The sequence below is a fragment of the Manis pentadactyla genome, chromosome 14, assembly GCF_030020395.1.
Source record: "Manis pentadactyla isolate mManPen7 chromosome 14, mManPen7.hap1, whole genome shotgun sequence".
In the NCBI taxonomy this organism is placed as follows: domain Eukaryota; kingdom Metazoa; phylum Chordata; class Mammalia; order Pholidota; family Manidae; genus Manis; species Manis pentadactyla.
The window spans coordinates 19,768,980-19,786,077 of NC_080032.1; the positions used below are offsets into that span (position 1 = coordinate 19,768,980).

Consider the following 17,098-nt stretch of genomic DNA (forward strand, 5'->3'; position numbering starts at 1 on the left):
CGAACCCACAAATCTGCCACTAGTCATGCGCTCTTGGCGCGGCGGCGGGGGTGGGGCCGTGGCGTGGGGGAGTAATTGGTGAACCCGAGGTGAATGAAATAATTGGAAAAGTGAGGTGTGAGTTTGTTACGAAGTGTGAGTGTGGTGGGGGAGGGAAAGAGGGCCATGTTTAAAAGCCCGATGTGTCCTCTTTATTCACAGCTTCTGATACAGTAATTGCTATTTTGTGGTTTCTATTATCTACACAGTGGGGAGCTTACACGTCTCCTTCCCGTGACAGGCTGGGCCCCAGGGGAGCTCCTGGGTGCCCTGAGATTTCCCCCACCCTCTGGTCCCTGGAGGCCCTGCCCAGCCTCGCCCAGGTGGCAGCCTCTGCTCCCAGGGGAGGAGGGTCCCTGCAGAACTTCCTTCCAAAGCCACTCTTAAAAATGGCTCCACTGGCCTCACCATCAGATAAGAACCTTAATAATGGCTGGTATTTATATATCGCTTATCTTCAAGGAGCTAAAGGTACTTCATCGATTTTTTTTCACCCAACCTTTTTTTTTTCCTTTTTAATTCTTTCGATATCGCTCTGAGATCATTAAGTATCAGCCTTATATTATCCCACACAGCTACACAAGCAACCAAAGCCATCCACTTTCCCAGCATTGTTCTTGGCCCGGGAGAAGGGGCCGCAGTGAGAGAGAGCTCGCCTGGGTCTTCAGTCCGGGCGGTGGGCTGTGGGCAGGCGCTTCGCATCTCTGGCCCTCGGTCTGTGCACATAGAGGCCCTAGCACTCGCTGCCCCACAGCTGTTGCACCTGGAAATGGTAGGTCAAAAAGACCCAGCACATAGCAGACACTTGGCCATTGGTGGCTGCAGTGAGAGCAGGAGTGATGGCATCCTGAAGCCTCAGCTGGTCACTTCAGGGCTTCACAGACATCGGGAAGTTCCTGCTAAGATCTAACCTCAATCTTGCAGCTATGCCTTAAGCCCCAGCTCTCTCTCGTCCTATTCTCAGAAGGAGGGGAGAAACTTCACCATAACCATTTTCCTGATCCCCTGAGGAATAATGGGGTTTTTGAAATTACTAAAGTCCTCAGACCTTGGAGATTTCATTTGCCATGCAGATGTCTGTCTGCAAACCCCAGGCAAGGACTGTGACCTCCCCAAGGCCCCCCAGCTGCCTGGGATAGGGTCCCCAGGGGATCCTGCCTGCAGTGCCTCTTGGATCCAGGTGCCCCTCTGTCATGGCTCCCCTGCTGAGTTCCCAGATGCCTCTTCTCCAGGCCACAGCACACCTCCTTCAGCCTCTCCCCACCAGCCCTTATCTCCACCTTTTAATTATTTTCCTTGCCTTTCTCTGGACCCTTAGCTGCTTGCCATGCACGGAGCATCCGCCGCTTGCAGTGTGTTGCAGAGAGGGGGGAATTAACCTCAGTGGTCTCTCTCTTTCTCTCTTTCGTGTGCACACACACACAGACCAGCTCACCAGCAATCAGGCAGGGCTAAGTAGAAATCTGGACAGAGGCCGTTGAGACCATCAAGGGACTAGATCGTAACCTATGTGGGCACAGGGGCTGGGACTCAGTCAGCCTCCCTCACCCTGGGGTCCTGGTTAACTCACTGGATCCCTCAGAGTCACACAGGGTGTCCTAGCCACCCCTGCATACAGCATTCCTGCTGTATGCCAAATGGGGCCACATCCCACCAATAAAGAGACCCTCACTCCTGAAAGTGGCCAGTCCCCATCCAGGTAATTGAAGGAAGATGAAACATGGGGCACTGGAAAGAGGGAGATATGGCTAAACCTCAGACCCGCCTGAGTTGACTTTCTAACCCTGCCACTTATTAACAAGAACTGCTGCCTCCCTGAGCCTCTGTTTCTTCATCTGTAAAAGGGGCTGGTAAGACTAATAGTTGGCATTTGTGCTATTTGTCTGTACCTCGTGGCCTGATACATGTAGTGCTCAGCACAAGCCTCTGAGTATGAGTGTAACGTACCAGTGGTGGTATCCACCTCCCAGAGCTACTGTTTACTTGTTGGTTCCTTCCAAAAATACCATCAGGCATCCACGCCGAGCCTGGCACTGGGCTTCCTGCAGATGCCTTGATGAGCAAGACATATATGGTTTCTGCTACTGCAGAACCGAGTTCCGGTGCCAGGGGAAGGCAGAAAGCCACACAGGCATCCGCACCGCAGTGCTCTGGTTGGGAAGCAGAGTGAGCCCTGCCCGCTGCTGGGGCATTCTGCCCAGCAGATCAGCAAAGGCTGCTTGAGGCAGTGACAGTTAAGCCAAGGCCTGAAAGAGCCTGGAGCTGAGGCAGGGGCAGAGAGCCCGGTGGCGAGAGAGACACACCCACAGGCTGTCTGTGGCCTTGTCTGCAGAGCACCCAGCATGGCCCAGGCCCAGAGGAGGCTAACCAAGGCTTTCTCATACCAGGTCTGAATGCCCTCGAGACTCTAGTGCTCATGGCCATCAGGTGGCCTGTCCCTGCAGTCCCTGGCTCTCTGAAGAACTTGGAGCCAAAGGACCATTTATCTGAGTGAGCCTATAAGAAAACACATCCATCCCCTGCCTCCCTGGCCAAGGCTCAGGGGCTTCCACAGAGAAAGGGAGGCAGCGTGTCTTACCATAGGACATGCCGGCCATTAGGTGGCAGAATAAAGCAGGGTTTGCAGACTGGAGTCCTCAGCCCTCTTATCTCACCTTTTTGCTTGTCCCCACCTGTCCAGCCCCTGGGCCCCCCAACTGTCCCACTCCAAACGGGCCAGAGCCTCAGCGCAGGCTGGGAAGACTGACAGGGCTCTGCAGCCCCTCCCCACTCCAGGAAGCTGGCCTTGTTGCCAGCCCAGGGGGAACGGCTGGGGAGAGCTCAGAAGAGACGTGCAGATTCATTTTGAGGATTCATAATGCCGCATTTACACACCATCCTGCCTTCAGAAATTGGGCTCTGAGATGCCTGGTCATGCTGGCAGGGCTGTGGGTTAACACCTAGGATTTAGCTTATATCATTTCATGAGAGGCTTACTGCCTTTACTGTGTTTTTTACCCAATCAGTCTTTGGCCCTGAAGCATCCTAGACCTTTGAGTGTTTGTGTGTGTGCCCAGGCACCTGCAAGTGTATGTAGATTTTCAAATAAAATAATACCTCTCTTCAGATGCCATGCACATTAAATATTTATCAGCAGCAATTTGTGCATATATATTTGATAAATGGACATTAGGATAGGCTTGGAGCACGGGGGTGAGATTGGAAGGGAGAGAGGCCCAGTCCTTTTGTCCGAGAATTTCTCAAAGGTTTATCTAGGAGAGGACAGGAGGGACCCAGGAGATGGTCCCAGCCATGTTTACCTGTTTGATCCCTGTGAGGGGGAACCAAGCCATATTCTTCTCCAGAGCTTTGCCTGACTTTGGATTAGCAGATACCAGAAAGAAAGCCCAGAGGCAGGGCAGGCAGGGTTTACAGGCATAGCTGTGTGTCATTCCAGCACCAAGTGCAGAAGAAACATCCTGGGTCCCACGTGTGGGAGAAGGGGCTTGTCCTTGCTCAACACAGGCCCGCTGTGCACTCAGCTCAGACGTGAAGGCGGATCCGGGTCAGGAGACCCTGCTGAATCCACGTCCCAATCCCTGGCTCTCACACACATGCACGCAGCCAGCCCTTCACCTTGGCCGGTGCCTCCCCAGCCTGGCCATGCATTTGCAGGGCCAGATGCCCCCTGCCAAATATTTACCCCCACAGGCTAGGAGAGGCCATGGGTGCCAGCCTGTCAGAGAGGAGCCGAAAATTTTACATCAGTATCTCCAACCTGATCACCCTCTTCCTGCCCAGCGTGGTGGCCAGGGCTGCAAGGGGGAAGTCCACTCATGCCCCGGAGCGTGTCCTGGTGGGGCAGCTGACACACCATGAACACCCACTCCCCTGTGACCGTGATTAGCATGTGAGAATCAGTCCTGCCCCCCACTCTCACCCCCACCGCCTTCCAGCCTTTGGTTCTTAAGACCTGTGATCTGCCTATTGTTCCTAGCACCTTTGGAGAGCTGAAGACTGTCCGCTTGCCAAAGAAGATGACCGGGACAGGCGCACACAGAGGGTTTGGCTTTGTGGACTTCCTCACCAAACAGGATGCGAAGGTGAGACAGTGGCCCCCGCCTGCCCCACCCACCTCCATGGGCCCCCAGGAGCAGCAGCAAGGCCGCAACAGATGTGGGTGTGTTACCACCCCATGCAGATTTTCTCTCCCCTACCTGCTAATTTATTTACATGATATCCTTGGGAGAAAAGACCCTGGGTTTTGTGTTTGGAAGAAGGGACAGTTCTGTGTCCCCTCCGTCTCCCATGTCACATACACAGGAACCTGGGATACAAAGCAGGAAAGTGATTTTCCCAGGCTTCTCCAGGTCAGACAAAGTGCCTCAGTCATGAGCCCCCCAAGGTGGGCAGCGTGGGAGATGCCACGCAGAGTGGAGGGGACTCAGGGGGCACCGCTTGGAAGGGAGGCTCCAAAACGCTGCCCCCTGAGGTGGGAGCCCATGGGGGACACATCTCCCCGCCAACACCGCCAGCTCTGGCTGGTTGCAGGTGAGGTCAGCCCCAGCAGGTGCTGCTGTGCATGCACATGGGGACCGAATTCCCCCAGGCTCCTTGGTGACAGAGCACCTTTCATTTCTAAAGCAAGGCAGCCTCTCCAGATTGGCGCTTCATTTCTTGCAGTGGGTACTGGGCCTGGACCAGCTGCAGATGTGGGAGCAGAGGCTGTGGGATTAGGGTTCCAGCTGTGGCCGTGGTCCCTGCCCTTCTAGCACCAAGTCAGCGTCCCCAGGGGACATGGCAGCCACACCAGCATACTCTCTTTGTGCCCACAGGCAGCAGCCCCCTCTCCACCTCATCTTGCCTCTAGGGCACAATAGAGTGACAGATAGGTCTCACTAAGGCTGGGTTCCCTTCTACCTCTGACAACGCGTCTTTCAGAAAAACACATCCATTGACTGTTAGCAAGTTGGCATTGCCAGAGCCAGGGGGTGAGCTGATGGTGACATCTCAGGGACACAGCTGCGTCCTTTGTGGGCCCTGGGAACATGCACAGGCAGGGGGGCCCTCCCAGGATCTCGGGGAGTCTTGCCAGCCACCTTTGTCTCAGCTTCTTGAACTCAAGTGCCTGTTTTGTTGACATGTGGCCACGTGTGTCCGGACATCTGCTCCTCTTTCTTCCTGGCTGGCAGCCTTTCCCTTGCCTGTCATCCGCGGCAGCAGGGGAAGAATCTGCTGCATGCAGCAAACCCCAGGCTCGGTTCCCGCCAGCAGGGCAGGCCCCTCTGGGCTCCCTGCTTGGCTCAGAGGGAGGCCAGAGGGACAGCCTTCCAGCGTGCCAGCTCTTACTGCTGGAGACTTGGCTTCCATAGCCCTGCCCTGTGCCTCAGTTTCCTTATCCACAAACGGCCCCACCTTCACAAGGTGAAGGCAGGTGATAGACATAAAACCCTGACGCCAGTCCTGGTACATAGCGCTCGAGACAAGAGCTGTTTGCTCCTCACTTCTACCAGCCCAGGTTCCTTCATCCACAGACAGAAGGGAAGTTCAGGGTGTGTTGCCTCCTCTGCCTTCCTCCAGCTCTGGGCCTCCAAGGGCTTGGGCAGTGAGGGAGCAGAACCAGTCATCCGTTTCATGTCAGGGCTCTGCATGAGACTGCTTAGGGAGAAGGCAAGAGGGGTCACCCCCTGCGCGAGAGCCGCCTCTTACTCAGGGCCGGCGTGAGGGCGAGTTGTTCGAGCACAACTGTGAAGCCAGCTGGCCTGCCTGGATTTGAATGCTAGCACTGCTGCTGACAGCCAATGGGTTACTTTCTGCATGCCTCAGTTTCCCCCCTTATAAAATGATGGTGGGGTTTTCCTTGTCAGGTTGTCGTGAGGTTTGGCTGAGGTGATAGCTCGGAATACACCTGGCCCCTGTGAGCTCCGTGCATTAGCTATGATGGGAGGAAGATGGTGATGGTGGTGATCTGTAAAGAAAGCAGAATGGGGCGGAGGAGGGCAAAGCATCAGAGCCTGTCAGCTCACAGCCATCCCGCCTCCACAGGGCAGCCTCTCTCCAGAGAGGCTGATGTCAGAATTGACATGGCCCTTGGGGCCTAGAGGGCTAGACCAGGCATAGGCCCTCAGCCTTGAAAATCCACGTGCCCCGTTGCCAGGACATGGTCGGCACAGTGCCGCTCTCTGGGACCCGCACAGAAGGGGGTTCTCGGGTACACAGGGCAGCCTGAGTGTCCAACTGGCCGGCACTCGGCACTGGAGGCCAGGCTACGGATCTGCTTCCGAAGCCCGACTCAGCCCTCTGGCTATCTGTGGGGGGGCTCCTCCCCCTCCACCCCTTCCCTGCCCTCGGGTCTGGGTTCCAGGATGAGAAAGGGCAGCTGAGGACAGTGAGGACTCAACCCACAGATCCTCCTGGCGTGGCTCTTCTTGGCCCTCACCTCCAGACAGGTGGCAGCCAGCTCCGGAGCTATTTCTGGCCCCGCCATCCCTGAAGCAGCATATCCCCCTCACCATGGTGGGACCAGGGCCCTTTGTGCCCAGCACCACACAAGCTGGTCTTCCTCAGAGTGCGAACCCACCAGGAGCACCTCTCTCCTGCGAAGATCCCTTTGCTCTTTTCGCTTCTTGGAGAAGCTGCCGCCGCGCCCCCCCTCCTTCTCCTGTCTGGCTGAAGAACGTTATTGTCTTCCGAGGGGCACATGTACCTCTCTCCGCTGACCCCCAGAGCCGTGCGCACAGCATATTGGTGAATAGGATTCTGAATATTGTGCATACCTAGTTAGCTCAAAGGCGGGCCTGAATCTGAAGAGGGAGAGTGATGCTACAAGGAGGTGCTGAGTAAAACCCCATCTCAGCAGAAGGAACCGGCGGGAATCCCGGGGCTGACCGAGGCCCCTCCATGGTCCCAAGTTACCCACAGCAGCTCTTCTCTTTAGGGGAAGGACCTCTCCTTTAGAAGTCCTCCCTAGGGCTCGACTGAACCCTGGCCCGTGGACTCCCTCACCCAGGGCTCTGCCCCCATTTCCCATCAGGGTGCCATCTGTGAGGATCAGCAGCAGGTCACCCTCAGCACCAAGCCTCCCATGGGGGCCTCAGGCAGTCCTCAAAATAGAAAAGGTGAGGGGGTGGGCAGGTGTCGGGAGACAGGCAGGCAGGGAAGAACCGCTGATTGTAGGGCCCTGAGTCCGCAAAAACTGGGAGAAACAACTGGTTCCTAGGCAGGGCCAGCCTTGAACCCAGGTTCCATGACTCCCCGTACAGTGCTCCTTCCCCAGCGCCAGCCAGACCACTGTGCCAGCTGACGGAAGAGAGGAGAAATAGGCCCTGGCCAGTCCCTGGAAGCATCCTTTGGCACCACCATCTGCTGGGGCCCCAGCACAGGCCCATCTGTGTCCTCCTTGCAGCCAGGGATTCCGAGTCTTCTGACCTTTCTCCATGACACCGTGTTCCACCCTGCTCGTCATCAGGCACTCCGGGATCTGTCAAGCCCCGCTGGGGCAAGCACACCCCCACCAAACCAGACAGACTGTCCTAGCATGGGGCTCCGTGAAGGCTGCTGTGGCAGAGCTCAGAGTAACCAGGCAACCAGCAACAATAGCCAGAGGCTTCCGTGACCACACCGGCGTTGTATGTGACATGTACACGGCCACACAGCAGCTCTGGGAGTCGGGAGTTGGGCGGGAGATCTGCATAGCTCCCTCCCCGACTTCTCCGTGCGTTTGCTCAGCTCTGTCTGGCAGCAGCTACAGAGCCCCCTGCAATGACAGGAAGTCCAGACCTGGCTCTGTGGCTGTGAAGCTAAGCTGGAGGAGGGCCGTCTGCCCATCACAGGCTTGGTGACTGGCATATCCTCCCCTCTGAGGGCATTTATCAGTCCCTGATATCCCAGGAAGTACATGTCAGTCCCTCTGAAACTGCTGGTGTTATCTAAACCTCCAGGTGTGATGATCCAGTGTTCCTCAAAGAACCTTTCCCCATGTGGTACAAGGAAGCAGGGGACAAGGGCTGTTGAGGAAAGACGGAAGTCAAGGACTCCAGTGCATCCCAAATGCAGCAGTCTTCACCAGGTGCCTGGGTCTGTGCCAATGTGCATGCTGTCCATAGTGGCTCAGGCACCACACAGTTCTCTGGGCATTTCTGGAAGGGCAGTATCTTGGTGTTGATAAAAACTATCACCTTCTAAAAGCCCATCCTCAAAGTAGAAGGTGCTGGGCATTTGTATCTGTAAGACAGTCCTCCCAGGGCTCCTAGATGTGGTAGGGGGCATTTGACAGATGGGGACATCACTTGCCCAGGGTCACACAGCCAGTACTGAGCAGAGCTGGGGACCTTCATGCCAATCAGATTCCAATGCCCATTCATTCAGGACTTCCTCACTTGTTCACTGACTCACTTACCTGAGCCCCAGCTCCATGCCAAGCACCACGCCAGCCCCTGCTCTCCACCTCCCCCATCATCTCTCACCCTGCCCTAATCCCTCACCGAGGACAAGGACTTGCCAGTTAGAGCCACTTTGGAGGAAGGTCAAGAGGCTGGCCCTTAATACATCTCTCGGGAATATACCTGGGATGAAATTAGCTCTCCCACACACACCCGCCCCAGGCAGAGTGGGCACCCACCAGGGACCCCACCAGCACAGAGTTCCCGGCCAGCCTTCCCAAGGCCAGGAGCAGTCTCATCTCCCAGGCGTCAACAGTCTGCTCAGGCATTGCAGCTGGGGTTTCCGACCAGGTGTGCCCTCCCTGCCAGCCCAGAGGACGCCGGGGGCCATTGGGATTCCACTTAGAAGTGGCTACCACCTCTCTCTCTAACCAGCTGGGCTGGTCTCGGAGGGAGAAAGGAAGGGTGGCACAGAGGGGAAAGAACATGAAGAGTGGACTTGAAGCCTGGAAACCAGAAATACTAATTTTTTTCCCATGCATGCGCCTTTAATGCTTCCCTTCCCCAAGCCCACCACGCCTTGGTACTTTTGCAGTTGCAGCTGTTTTTATTTGCCGCCACTGCTGTTGTTTTAAAAGGTCTATTTTCACATGGAATGTTATCCAATTAGCAGAGCAATGTGTTGGCTTAAATAAACACTTGGGGGGAGCCGGCAGTAGGGAGACGCGGTGGCGGTTGGCACTGGCAGGCAGAGCTCGTCTCGCTGTGGAAAACAAGCACAGCTTTAATTTTAGGGTTGCACCAGCTAATGTCTCCTTGCTCCTCCTCACCTTTGCATGATGCCAGGCGAGAGGACAGAGTGATGTGGACGCATAGCCTGGGCCACCGTGCTTGGGGAGATGTCGAGTGTTTTGTAGGGGCTCCCATGAGGCCTCTCCACACCCTCGGCCTTCACCTTGCAGGCTCCACCAAAACAAGAGCTCTGGTGCAAAGAGGTGCCACTAAGCCAACCAGGCCAAGCTCCTCAGGGCAGGGACAGCCACCCCTTCACTGGGGACCTGGTACCCCCAGCACAGTGCCGGGCTGCACTGCACTCACAGTAAACTGGTCACCATTATATTGCCAGTGGTATGTGCTTAACACCTATTTGCTTAATTGAGTGCAAGGAGGGAATAAGGACAGTCCCCATGGGGGCCCTGAGGGAATGAAGCCAGATTCTGAAGGGGTCATGGTCTCATGGAAATGAGGAATCTGTGTGATGCCTGGGCAGCCACTAGATGGGCAAGGCTGCACAATGGCCATGCAGCTGTGGGGTCAGAGCTGCCTCTTCTAGCTGCGTGAATGTGGACAGGGTACCTAACCCCAGTTTACTCATCCCTGTGGCTGGAGGTGCTGTGGTTTGAAGCCTAGGTATTGGTTATTCTTTATCTCCCGAGATGTTAATGGGAAGCCAGTTTGGGAATTGGCTGTCACATTTAGGCCCATGTGTTAGGTGTGCACACTCAGGCCCGTGTGTCTGTCGCAGGGTCCTGCATAGTTCCTATCATCAGAGCCCAGGGGTAAAAGAAAGTGCATTTCAAGGCAGGGATTCAGGCTCAGCCAAACTCATTTATGACTGAGAAGCCGGGACCAGGACAAGGCCCCCTCAGACTAGCAGACATACATCCTCCATCACCAAGGTGTTTCTCTTAGAAACTCACCCTCAGCTCCACAGTATCGTAACTTGAAATGAATGGACATGCTGAGGGAGGGTTCATATTCAGAGTCACTGGTGTTGTGCACAGAGCTCCACTAATCCCGGGTCCAGCTCCTGCTTAGCCCCTCCCTGCAGAGGCCGGAAGCAGCTGGCAGGGTTTGCCGAGAGCTGCTTATAGGATTCTGGGTGTGTTGGGACAAAGATGAAACTGTGTTGTTCCTCAGAGCATGAATGTCGCCCATGGGGGACAACACCAGACATCCACAGGGCACACCCTCCTCCTAGAAGTCACAGGCCCCTGTTTTCGACCACATCAGCAGAGAGAAGGAGCCAAATTGAGGCCCAGTGCTCCCATTACCTTGGCTCAGTTGCTGTGCTCCTGGGTGCACATGGTCATTCTTGGCCAGCTTAGGTCATGCTTACTCCAGGTGTTGGGTGCAAAGATGGCTCAGAACAGCTTGCTGTTGTTCGTGTTTGGGTGGATTTGGCATCTGCTGAGAGATGCAGACTTCCCTGTCTAAGACATGGAGCAGAAGGGGCCAAGAAAGTGCCCTGGACTTCTAAGGAGCCCCATCCTCGGCTCTGCCCAGGAGCCTTTTCCCTTGTGACAAGAGTTCTGCAAAGGCATCAAGGAGACTTCCATTGCCAGGAGGAGGAGTTCTGTCTCCAGGGAGAGCCGCAGAAAGGTCAGTCTCAGCGCTATGATGGCAGCCTTCTAGTGCCTTCCCTGCTCTGGGAACGTGGCTGTCGAACCTGGTCCCAGTCTAGCCAGTGGCTGTCATTCACCCTCTGCCTTTGCAGATTTCCTAACAGCAGAATGCACAAAAGGCAGCTGGCTAGGGCTGCTGGTGCCCACAGTTGTGGCTTAGGGCAAGGAGATCAGAGGTGTGGTTCTGGGACAGCCAAGCCAGAGACCAGAGGGTGGCCTGTGAACCCCCACTGGACCTGCTCAAGGCACTTCGCGTCAGGCCTGAGATTCTCTGAGCAGGGCCCAGGCCTGAGACCCGCTGTCTGAAGTGGGAAGTCCTTCTGCCCTGGGTCAAGGCAGCAGGATGGCAGGCAGGTCAGAAAACAGTCAGGAAGCGGTCAGAAAATCTGGGTCAGGAAACACAGCCCACCCCCAGATGGAGCAAATAAAGAGATATTTATAGGAGATTAAGTAGGGCTCGGGGACTTGCTAGGGATGGTGAAGCCCCCAGGGACCAGTGACAGTAGGAGCTCTCACCACTCTTAGGCCAAAGGGATGCTTGGAGGGAAAGGTGAGAGCCAGAGCCCTCACAGGGCCATTGGCAGAAGCCCTCGTCCTGGAGGGAGAGAGCAGGAGGCGAAATGCCCCCACTGTCCAGTCTCCCACCAGTGCCTCCTGTTTTCTTGCCTAAATGTAAACCAGAGGGTGGGGTAGCCCTGGTTATAGGGCCCTTGGGGGTCGCTCTGAAAGCTTGGAAGGGGCATTAGGGACAGCAGCAGGGATAACCCGTGCTGGCCCTTCGGATAACAGGAAATGGCTCCTCTTCTGTGCAGTTCTCAGCATAGTGAATGTCCCCTTAGAGTTCCATTCCGGATCTTCACCCTTCTGCAGTGACCCAGCTGGGCAATCGGGTGTCTCCCTGTCCCCATCCTACAAGGGCCTAGTCGCCCAGTTTAGGAGCGGGTTCTCTTCCCCTCTGAAGCCAGGCCCCTGACTGTGTATGTGTCAGGTCTTGTGCTGACCCAGAGGCAGTGTCCCACCCGCATGGACAGAGGTGAGCCAGGCACCTTTCCCTGCTGTACAGTCTGAACCGCAGGGGTGTTGACGCACCGTGGTGGGACCTCTAAGCCAGCCCTCATCTCTGCCAGGAAGAGTTTAACATCCAGCCCAGGTTTCAAGACTCAAGGAAAGAGCTTCAGTTTGCTCCTCAAGCCCCCTTACTGTGGTTTGCTCCTTAGTTTCCAGAAGCAGATGATCCCCCTGCATAGGGTCAGAAGGTCCATCGTAGCCTAGCGCTACATCGCAGAGCCTCCATCATTCACATCCTCATAAGAAGGAGATGTTAAGATGTTTTTGAGTGAGAAAGACCACATTCACATAACTTTTATTACAGAATATTGTTATAATTGTTCTGTTTCACTATTGTTAATCTCTCAGTGTACCCAGCTCATAAATTACACTTTATCGTAGGCTTGTAGGTATGGGAAAAGCATAGTATATATAGGGTTCGGAACTACCTGTCATTCCACTGGGGGTCTTGGAACGTATCACCCACGAATTAGGGGAGCTGCTATATTCACCGAGCAATACCAAGGGTAGCAAAGGTAAGACCTTCCTTCCGAGGTTCAGGGTCAAGCCAGGGAGCCTAGCACACACGCAGCTGTTAGCAGGGCAGGTGCTGAAATGGAGGCCGTGTGTATAGGGCACATGGAGGGCACCAGGCTGTAACCTGTGCGTGAAGGCAGGGCCTGCCCTGGGCTGCCAGCAAGTGGGCTGTGATGAGAGGAGCTCTTCAAGGCTATGGAGGGTGTTACGAAGGCCCAGGGGCAGAATGTGTAGAGGCTGAAGGAAAAGTAAGAAGGAAGCTGACTTGCCTACAAACCTTGACCAGTGCCTCAATTTTCCCTCCACTCAAATGGGAGAGTAATGTCTATTCTCACAAATAGGCTGAGGTCATGTGTCTAGAGTCCGGTGGAGCCCTGCAGATCCATAAACCATGCTGAGAAGAAGCAGTTTGATGCCATGGGAGGAGAACAGGCAGAGCAGCAGGTTGAGACGAAGGAAAGGCCAGGATCACCTAACCCTCCACCTCCTCTGTTGAGACACCCAGCACTCACTGACCCCTGAACAGCCCCAAGATGAACAGGCACCATTGTGGCACCATTTTGCCAGAGGTGTGCCATACTTCCAGCTGAGATTTAGTAACCCTCCAGGGAGACAGTAGCATGGGCCTCAGTGGAGTCAAGTGTGGGCTCAGCGACTGCAGAGGAAGCTGCTGGTGGACCTCAGGCCTGAGAGGCTGAGGCTTCGTGTTGCCCTCTGCTGTACCCAGAACTTTCCATGCACCTTCGTGTCTTCCCCTGCACTAGCCCAAAAGCCCCTGGAGACCCAGAGCTCTGTCTGCCTGCTCACCCTGTCCCCTAGGATGCCTCAACTCTAACAAGCTCTCATTAGGCCCTCTCAATAAAACGCAAGTACCCTGAATTATCCGAGGCCAATTTTAGCTTCGATTCACTGTCCTCACTGCCAGCAACCACATCCCAACCACCAGGGCAGTGGATGCCGGGAACACCACCTGATTTCATATCGGCCCGAGGGGACTAGAACTAGGAAGAGAAATTCTGCTATTTTTGGAGAACCACACATTGCACTCCAACTTAAAATACAAAAGAGCTTTTGTCCCCTACCTACCATTGTTCCTGCTCTCAGTGCAATCACTGGAAATCAAGGGCATACGTAATAAAATAGCAGCCAACATGTGCTGAGACTCCCAAGACTTACTGCTTGTCAGGCAGTGTTGTCAGTGTTAGACTTAAAAGTTCACTACATCCTCCCATCCATTCTTTGCTGAGGAAACAGAGTCTCAGAGAGGTTAAGCCACTTGCCCAAGATCACACAGCTTGTAGGTGGTGGAGCAGGAATTTGAGCCAAAGCAGCCCATGTCCAGAGCCTCCAGTCTGCATTGCCCCATCACCTCACTTCTTGAAGTAGAAAGCCCTTCCATAGAGGAGATGAGAATTTGTGAGGGTCAATGTCAGAAGGTGGTCAGAAGAGGGAATTTTTAGCAGCAGCTATGGTGAATGGAGACCTCTCCAGGCTTTGTGTGGCACCGGAATGGAGAACAGGTTTCCAGGGGTAAGAAAAAAACACAGATCTGATAGCTGGAGTCAAACAGGAAGGTTCAGTTTGAGGCATCCTGCCTGGACCCCCCTCCTGTGTTCTGTTGTCCCTCCTTCCAGCTTGGCGTTGGGCTGCACCAGATGCAGCCTCTTGGCCACCCCCACTCACCATGTCCCTGGGACCACAGCTCCTCAGGGATCCTGGCACCAGGATGGAATACCCGCCATACCAGGCTTCCAGCCGATTTCTCTCCCCCATCTTAACACCCCAGCTCCCCCAATCAGGCTGTTTCTCTGCCTTGCCAGCTGAGAACGCGTGTGTTTTAAAGCTCTGAATGGGCCATTTCGGCTCAGAGTCCAGATGCATTTTTATATCCACATGGAAAAAAAGGCAGAGGCTCTGCTGGCAGTCAGAAAGAGTTTTTTAAATTAAAGTTAAAAAAAAAGGGAAAGAAAAGTTTCCTGCACCTGGCCCTTCTCAGAAAAGCACAGAGGAGAACAAAGCATTGCTTTAATTTGGCCACATGTCTAGTTTTAAAAAGATGCATATCCCAGGCACCTCCCCACCAGTGCTTTTCAGATTCCATTGGTTATTGAATATATGCTATGTGCTACCCACAGGGCTTGGTGTGTGTGAGTCCCAAAATTAACCCTATTATACAGGTGAGGAGACCGAGGCCCACTGTGAGGCGATTGGCTTACCCAAGGTCATGGTATTATTTTTCTAGGCTGCTGTAACCATGGACTGGGTGGCTTAAATCAACAGCAATTTATTGTATCCCAGTTCTGGGGGCCAGAAGTCCAAAACGCAAGGTCTCAGCAAGCATGGTTCCTTCTGTGGGAGAAAATGTTTGGTGCCTCTCTCCTAGCTCTGGGGACAGCCAGCATTCCTTGGGGTCCCTTGGCTTGTAGACAGATATCCCTCCAGTCTCTGTCTTCACATAGCACTCACCCTCCGTCTCTGCCTTTATGGGGCCAGCTCTTATTAGGACACCTGTCACACTGACTCAGGGACCCACCCTACTCCATCCAGTATGTCCTCATCTTAGTTTAACAACATCTGCAAAAACCCTATTTCCAAATAAGATCACATTCTAAGGTACCAGGAGTTGTTAGGACTTGCCTTGTTTGGGGGAACACAAACCAACCCGTAGTGGTCATGCTGCCATCAAGGGCCCGAGCTGGATCCATTCCCATCTGGAACCCTCCTCGTTATATGCTGCCTCCTCACTGCATCACAGAACCAAAAGGGACAAACCCCACAGCTCATCCTCTCCTACCAGATGGTGCTGTCTGCAACCCAGAAGCAGAGAAAAAGACACCACTGTTAGCCACTTGATCTCCAGTGCAGACGAGGGCCTCTCTGCTGAAAGGAGGAAGGTGCAGATGTGCTAAGTCTGTAGGAACAGCACAACCACAAATTAGCACTGGCATCCGCTGAGCGCTTACTGTGCCCCAACCCGTTCTAAGCCCTTCCCCCGTTCACTCCTGTCCGTCTTCTCTAGAACCCTTAGATTGGCATGCCACGAGAATCCCCATTTTATTGACAAGACTGAGCCTAGAGAGAGTCGTTTCACTTGCCCAAGGCCTCAAAGCCAGAAAGCTCAGGGCCTGTTCTGCCCAGGCTGGGTGGCTCCAGAGTCCAAGCTGCTGGCCAGTAGTGCAGTGACCTCTGCATCCCACGGGAGCATTTCAGGAAGAGCCTCCACTCAGTGCCATTTAGTTGAAGCCCTAGCAATATGTAAGAGGGAACTCACCGGTACCATAGGAGTCCATGGATGTGAAACGTCAGCATAGCCTAATCCAGAGACAGAAAGCAGATTTGTGCCTGTTGGGGCTTCAGGGGTGAGGGGTGCGGGGTGGGGAGTGATTGCTAATGAGGACAGATGTCTGCTGGTGATGATGGCAATAAGTTGATGTGATAGTTGCACAACTCTGAATATACTAAGGATACTGAACTGTACACTTCAAATGGGTGACTTGCACGGTATGTGAATAACATCTCAATAAAACTGTTACCAAACAAAAACCAAAAAAAGGGAAGTAGGCAGAGTGTAGAGGTTGGGGACAGCGAGAGAGAGAGCAAAGAGAGTGTGGCTCTGATGGCGGAGAGGGCAGGGGCCCTGAGGAGGCTGGGGTGGCCTGCCCTGGGACAGCAGAGAGGGGCCAGTGAAGGACAGTGCCAAACCGGGCTCAGCCTTCTCACATGGGGCTGCTCCTCACGGCTGGGTGGGAGGCCAGTGGCTAATGGGGCAGGCTGCCCAGGTAGGATCCAGCGTGGGAAGGAGAAGCTGCCCAGCCCAGGCCCAGGTGCAACCTGAAGGCAGCTATATTGATGGCACAGCCACTTGCAATTCTGTCCCTGGGATCGCAGCCCACCAATTGAATAGACGTGCCCGACAGCTCCCACACCCTCTCTGCAGAGCAGGTATCAGGCCGGGGCCTGGCCTTTGAGCTCAGGTCAGGGGTGGGCAGAATGCAACATCTACAGGGAGGTCTTAGCTAAGGCCCTATTTCATTTCTTGTCTCCACACCCCCAGAAAGCCTTCAGCGCCCTGTGTCACAGCACCCACTTGTACGGCCGGAGACTGGTCCTGGAGTGGGCTGACTCGGAGGTGACCCTACAGGCCCTGCGGCGGAAGACAGCCGATCACTTCCACGGTAAGAGCGGGGCCCCCGGAGGTCCGCCCTGCCGGCCTGTGTGGGCGCCTCCACGTGCCCTCCATGTCTGCCCTCCGCCCTCCCCACCCCTGCTCCATGCTGGGAGGCTGAGCTGTGTGGACAACATCAGTGACCTCCGTGCCTTTCCAGCTTCAAGTCCGGTCAGGTCTTTGGGAGGCCTGGCAGGAAATCGGGGAGAGGAGGGGAGTCGGGTCAGGGTGCTTATCTCCCTACCTCCCTTCCTGCCAAGTTGCCACCAGCTGGCTGACGCTGCCACCAGAACAGCCACTGCTCCTGTCCAGCGGCCCTCTCTACCCCGCACTGTCTGGAGGTTCCATTGGCCTGCCCAGGGGGCCGCTTGCCCTGAAATTCCTATACCCTCCTACCCTCCCTGGTTATCTAATTTGAGGACCGTCCACTTCCTGCCAGGATCCTAATGGTCAGAGGACCTCACTCTACCTCTTACACGCCTTGGTGGCATCACATGGGCTCACTGGTTTTTCAGTCCATCCTCTGAAATTATTTGGTGAGCTCC

The 17,098-nt window shown here is 54.8% G+C and overlaps 1 protein-coding gene across 4 annotated transcripts in view; it reads left to right on the forward strand.

Moving 5' to 3' along the window:
- RBM19 (RNA binding motif protein 19) overlaps positions 1–17,098 on the forward strand; it is a 129,581-nt gene that overhangs the window by 79,748 nt on the left and 32,735 nt on the right. For all 4 annotated transcript variants that reach the window (XM_036929302.2, XM_036929299.2, XM_036929303.2 and 1 more), the window contains 2 exons: positions 4,016–4,121; positions 16,443–16,563. In XM_036929302.2, the coding sequence (XP_036785197.2) occupies positions 4,016–4,121; positions 16,443–16,563 (227 nt within the window). The remainder of the gene's footprint in view (positions 1–4,015; positions 4,122–16,442; positions 16,564–17,098) is intronic.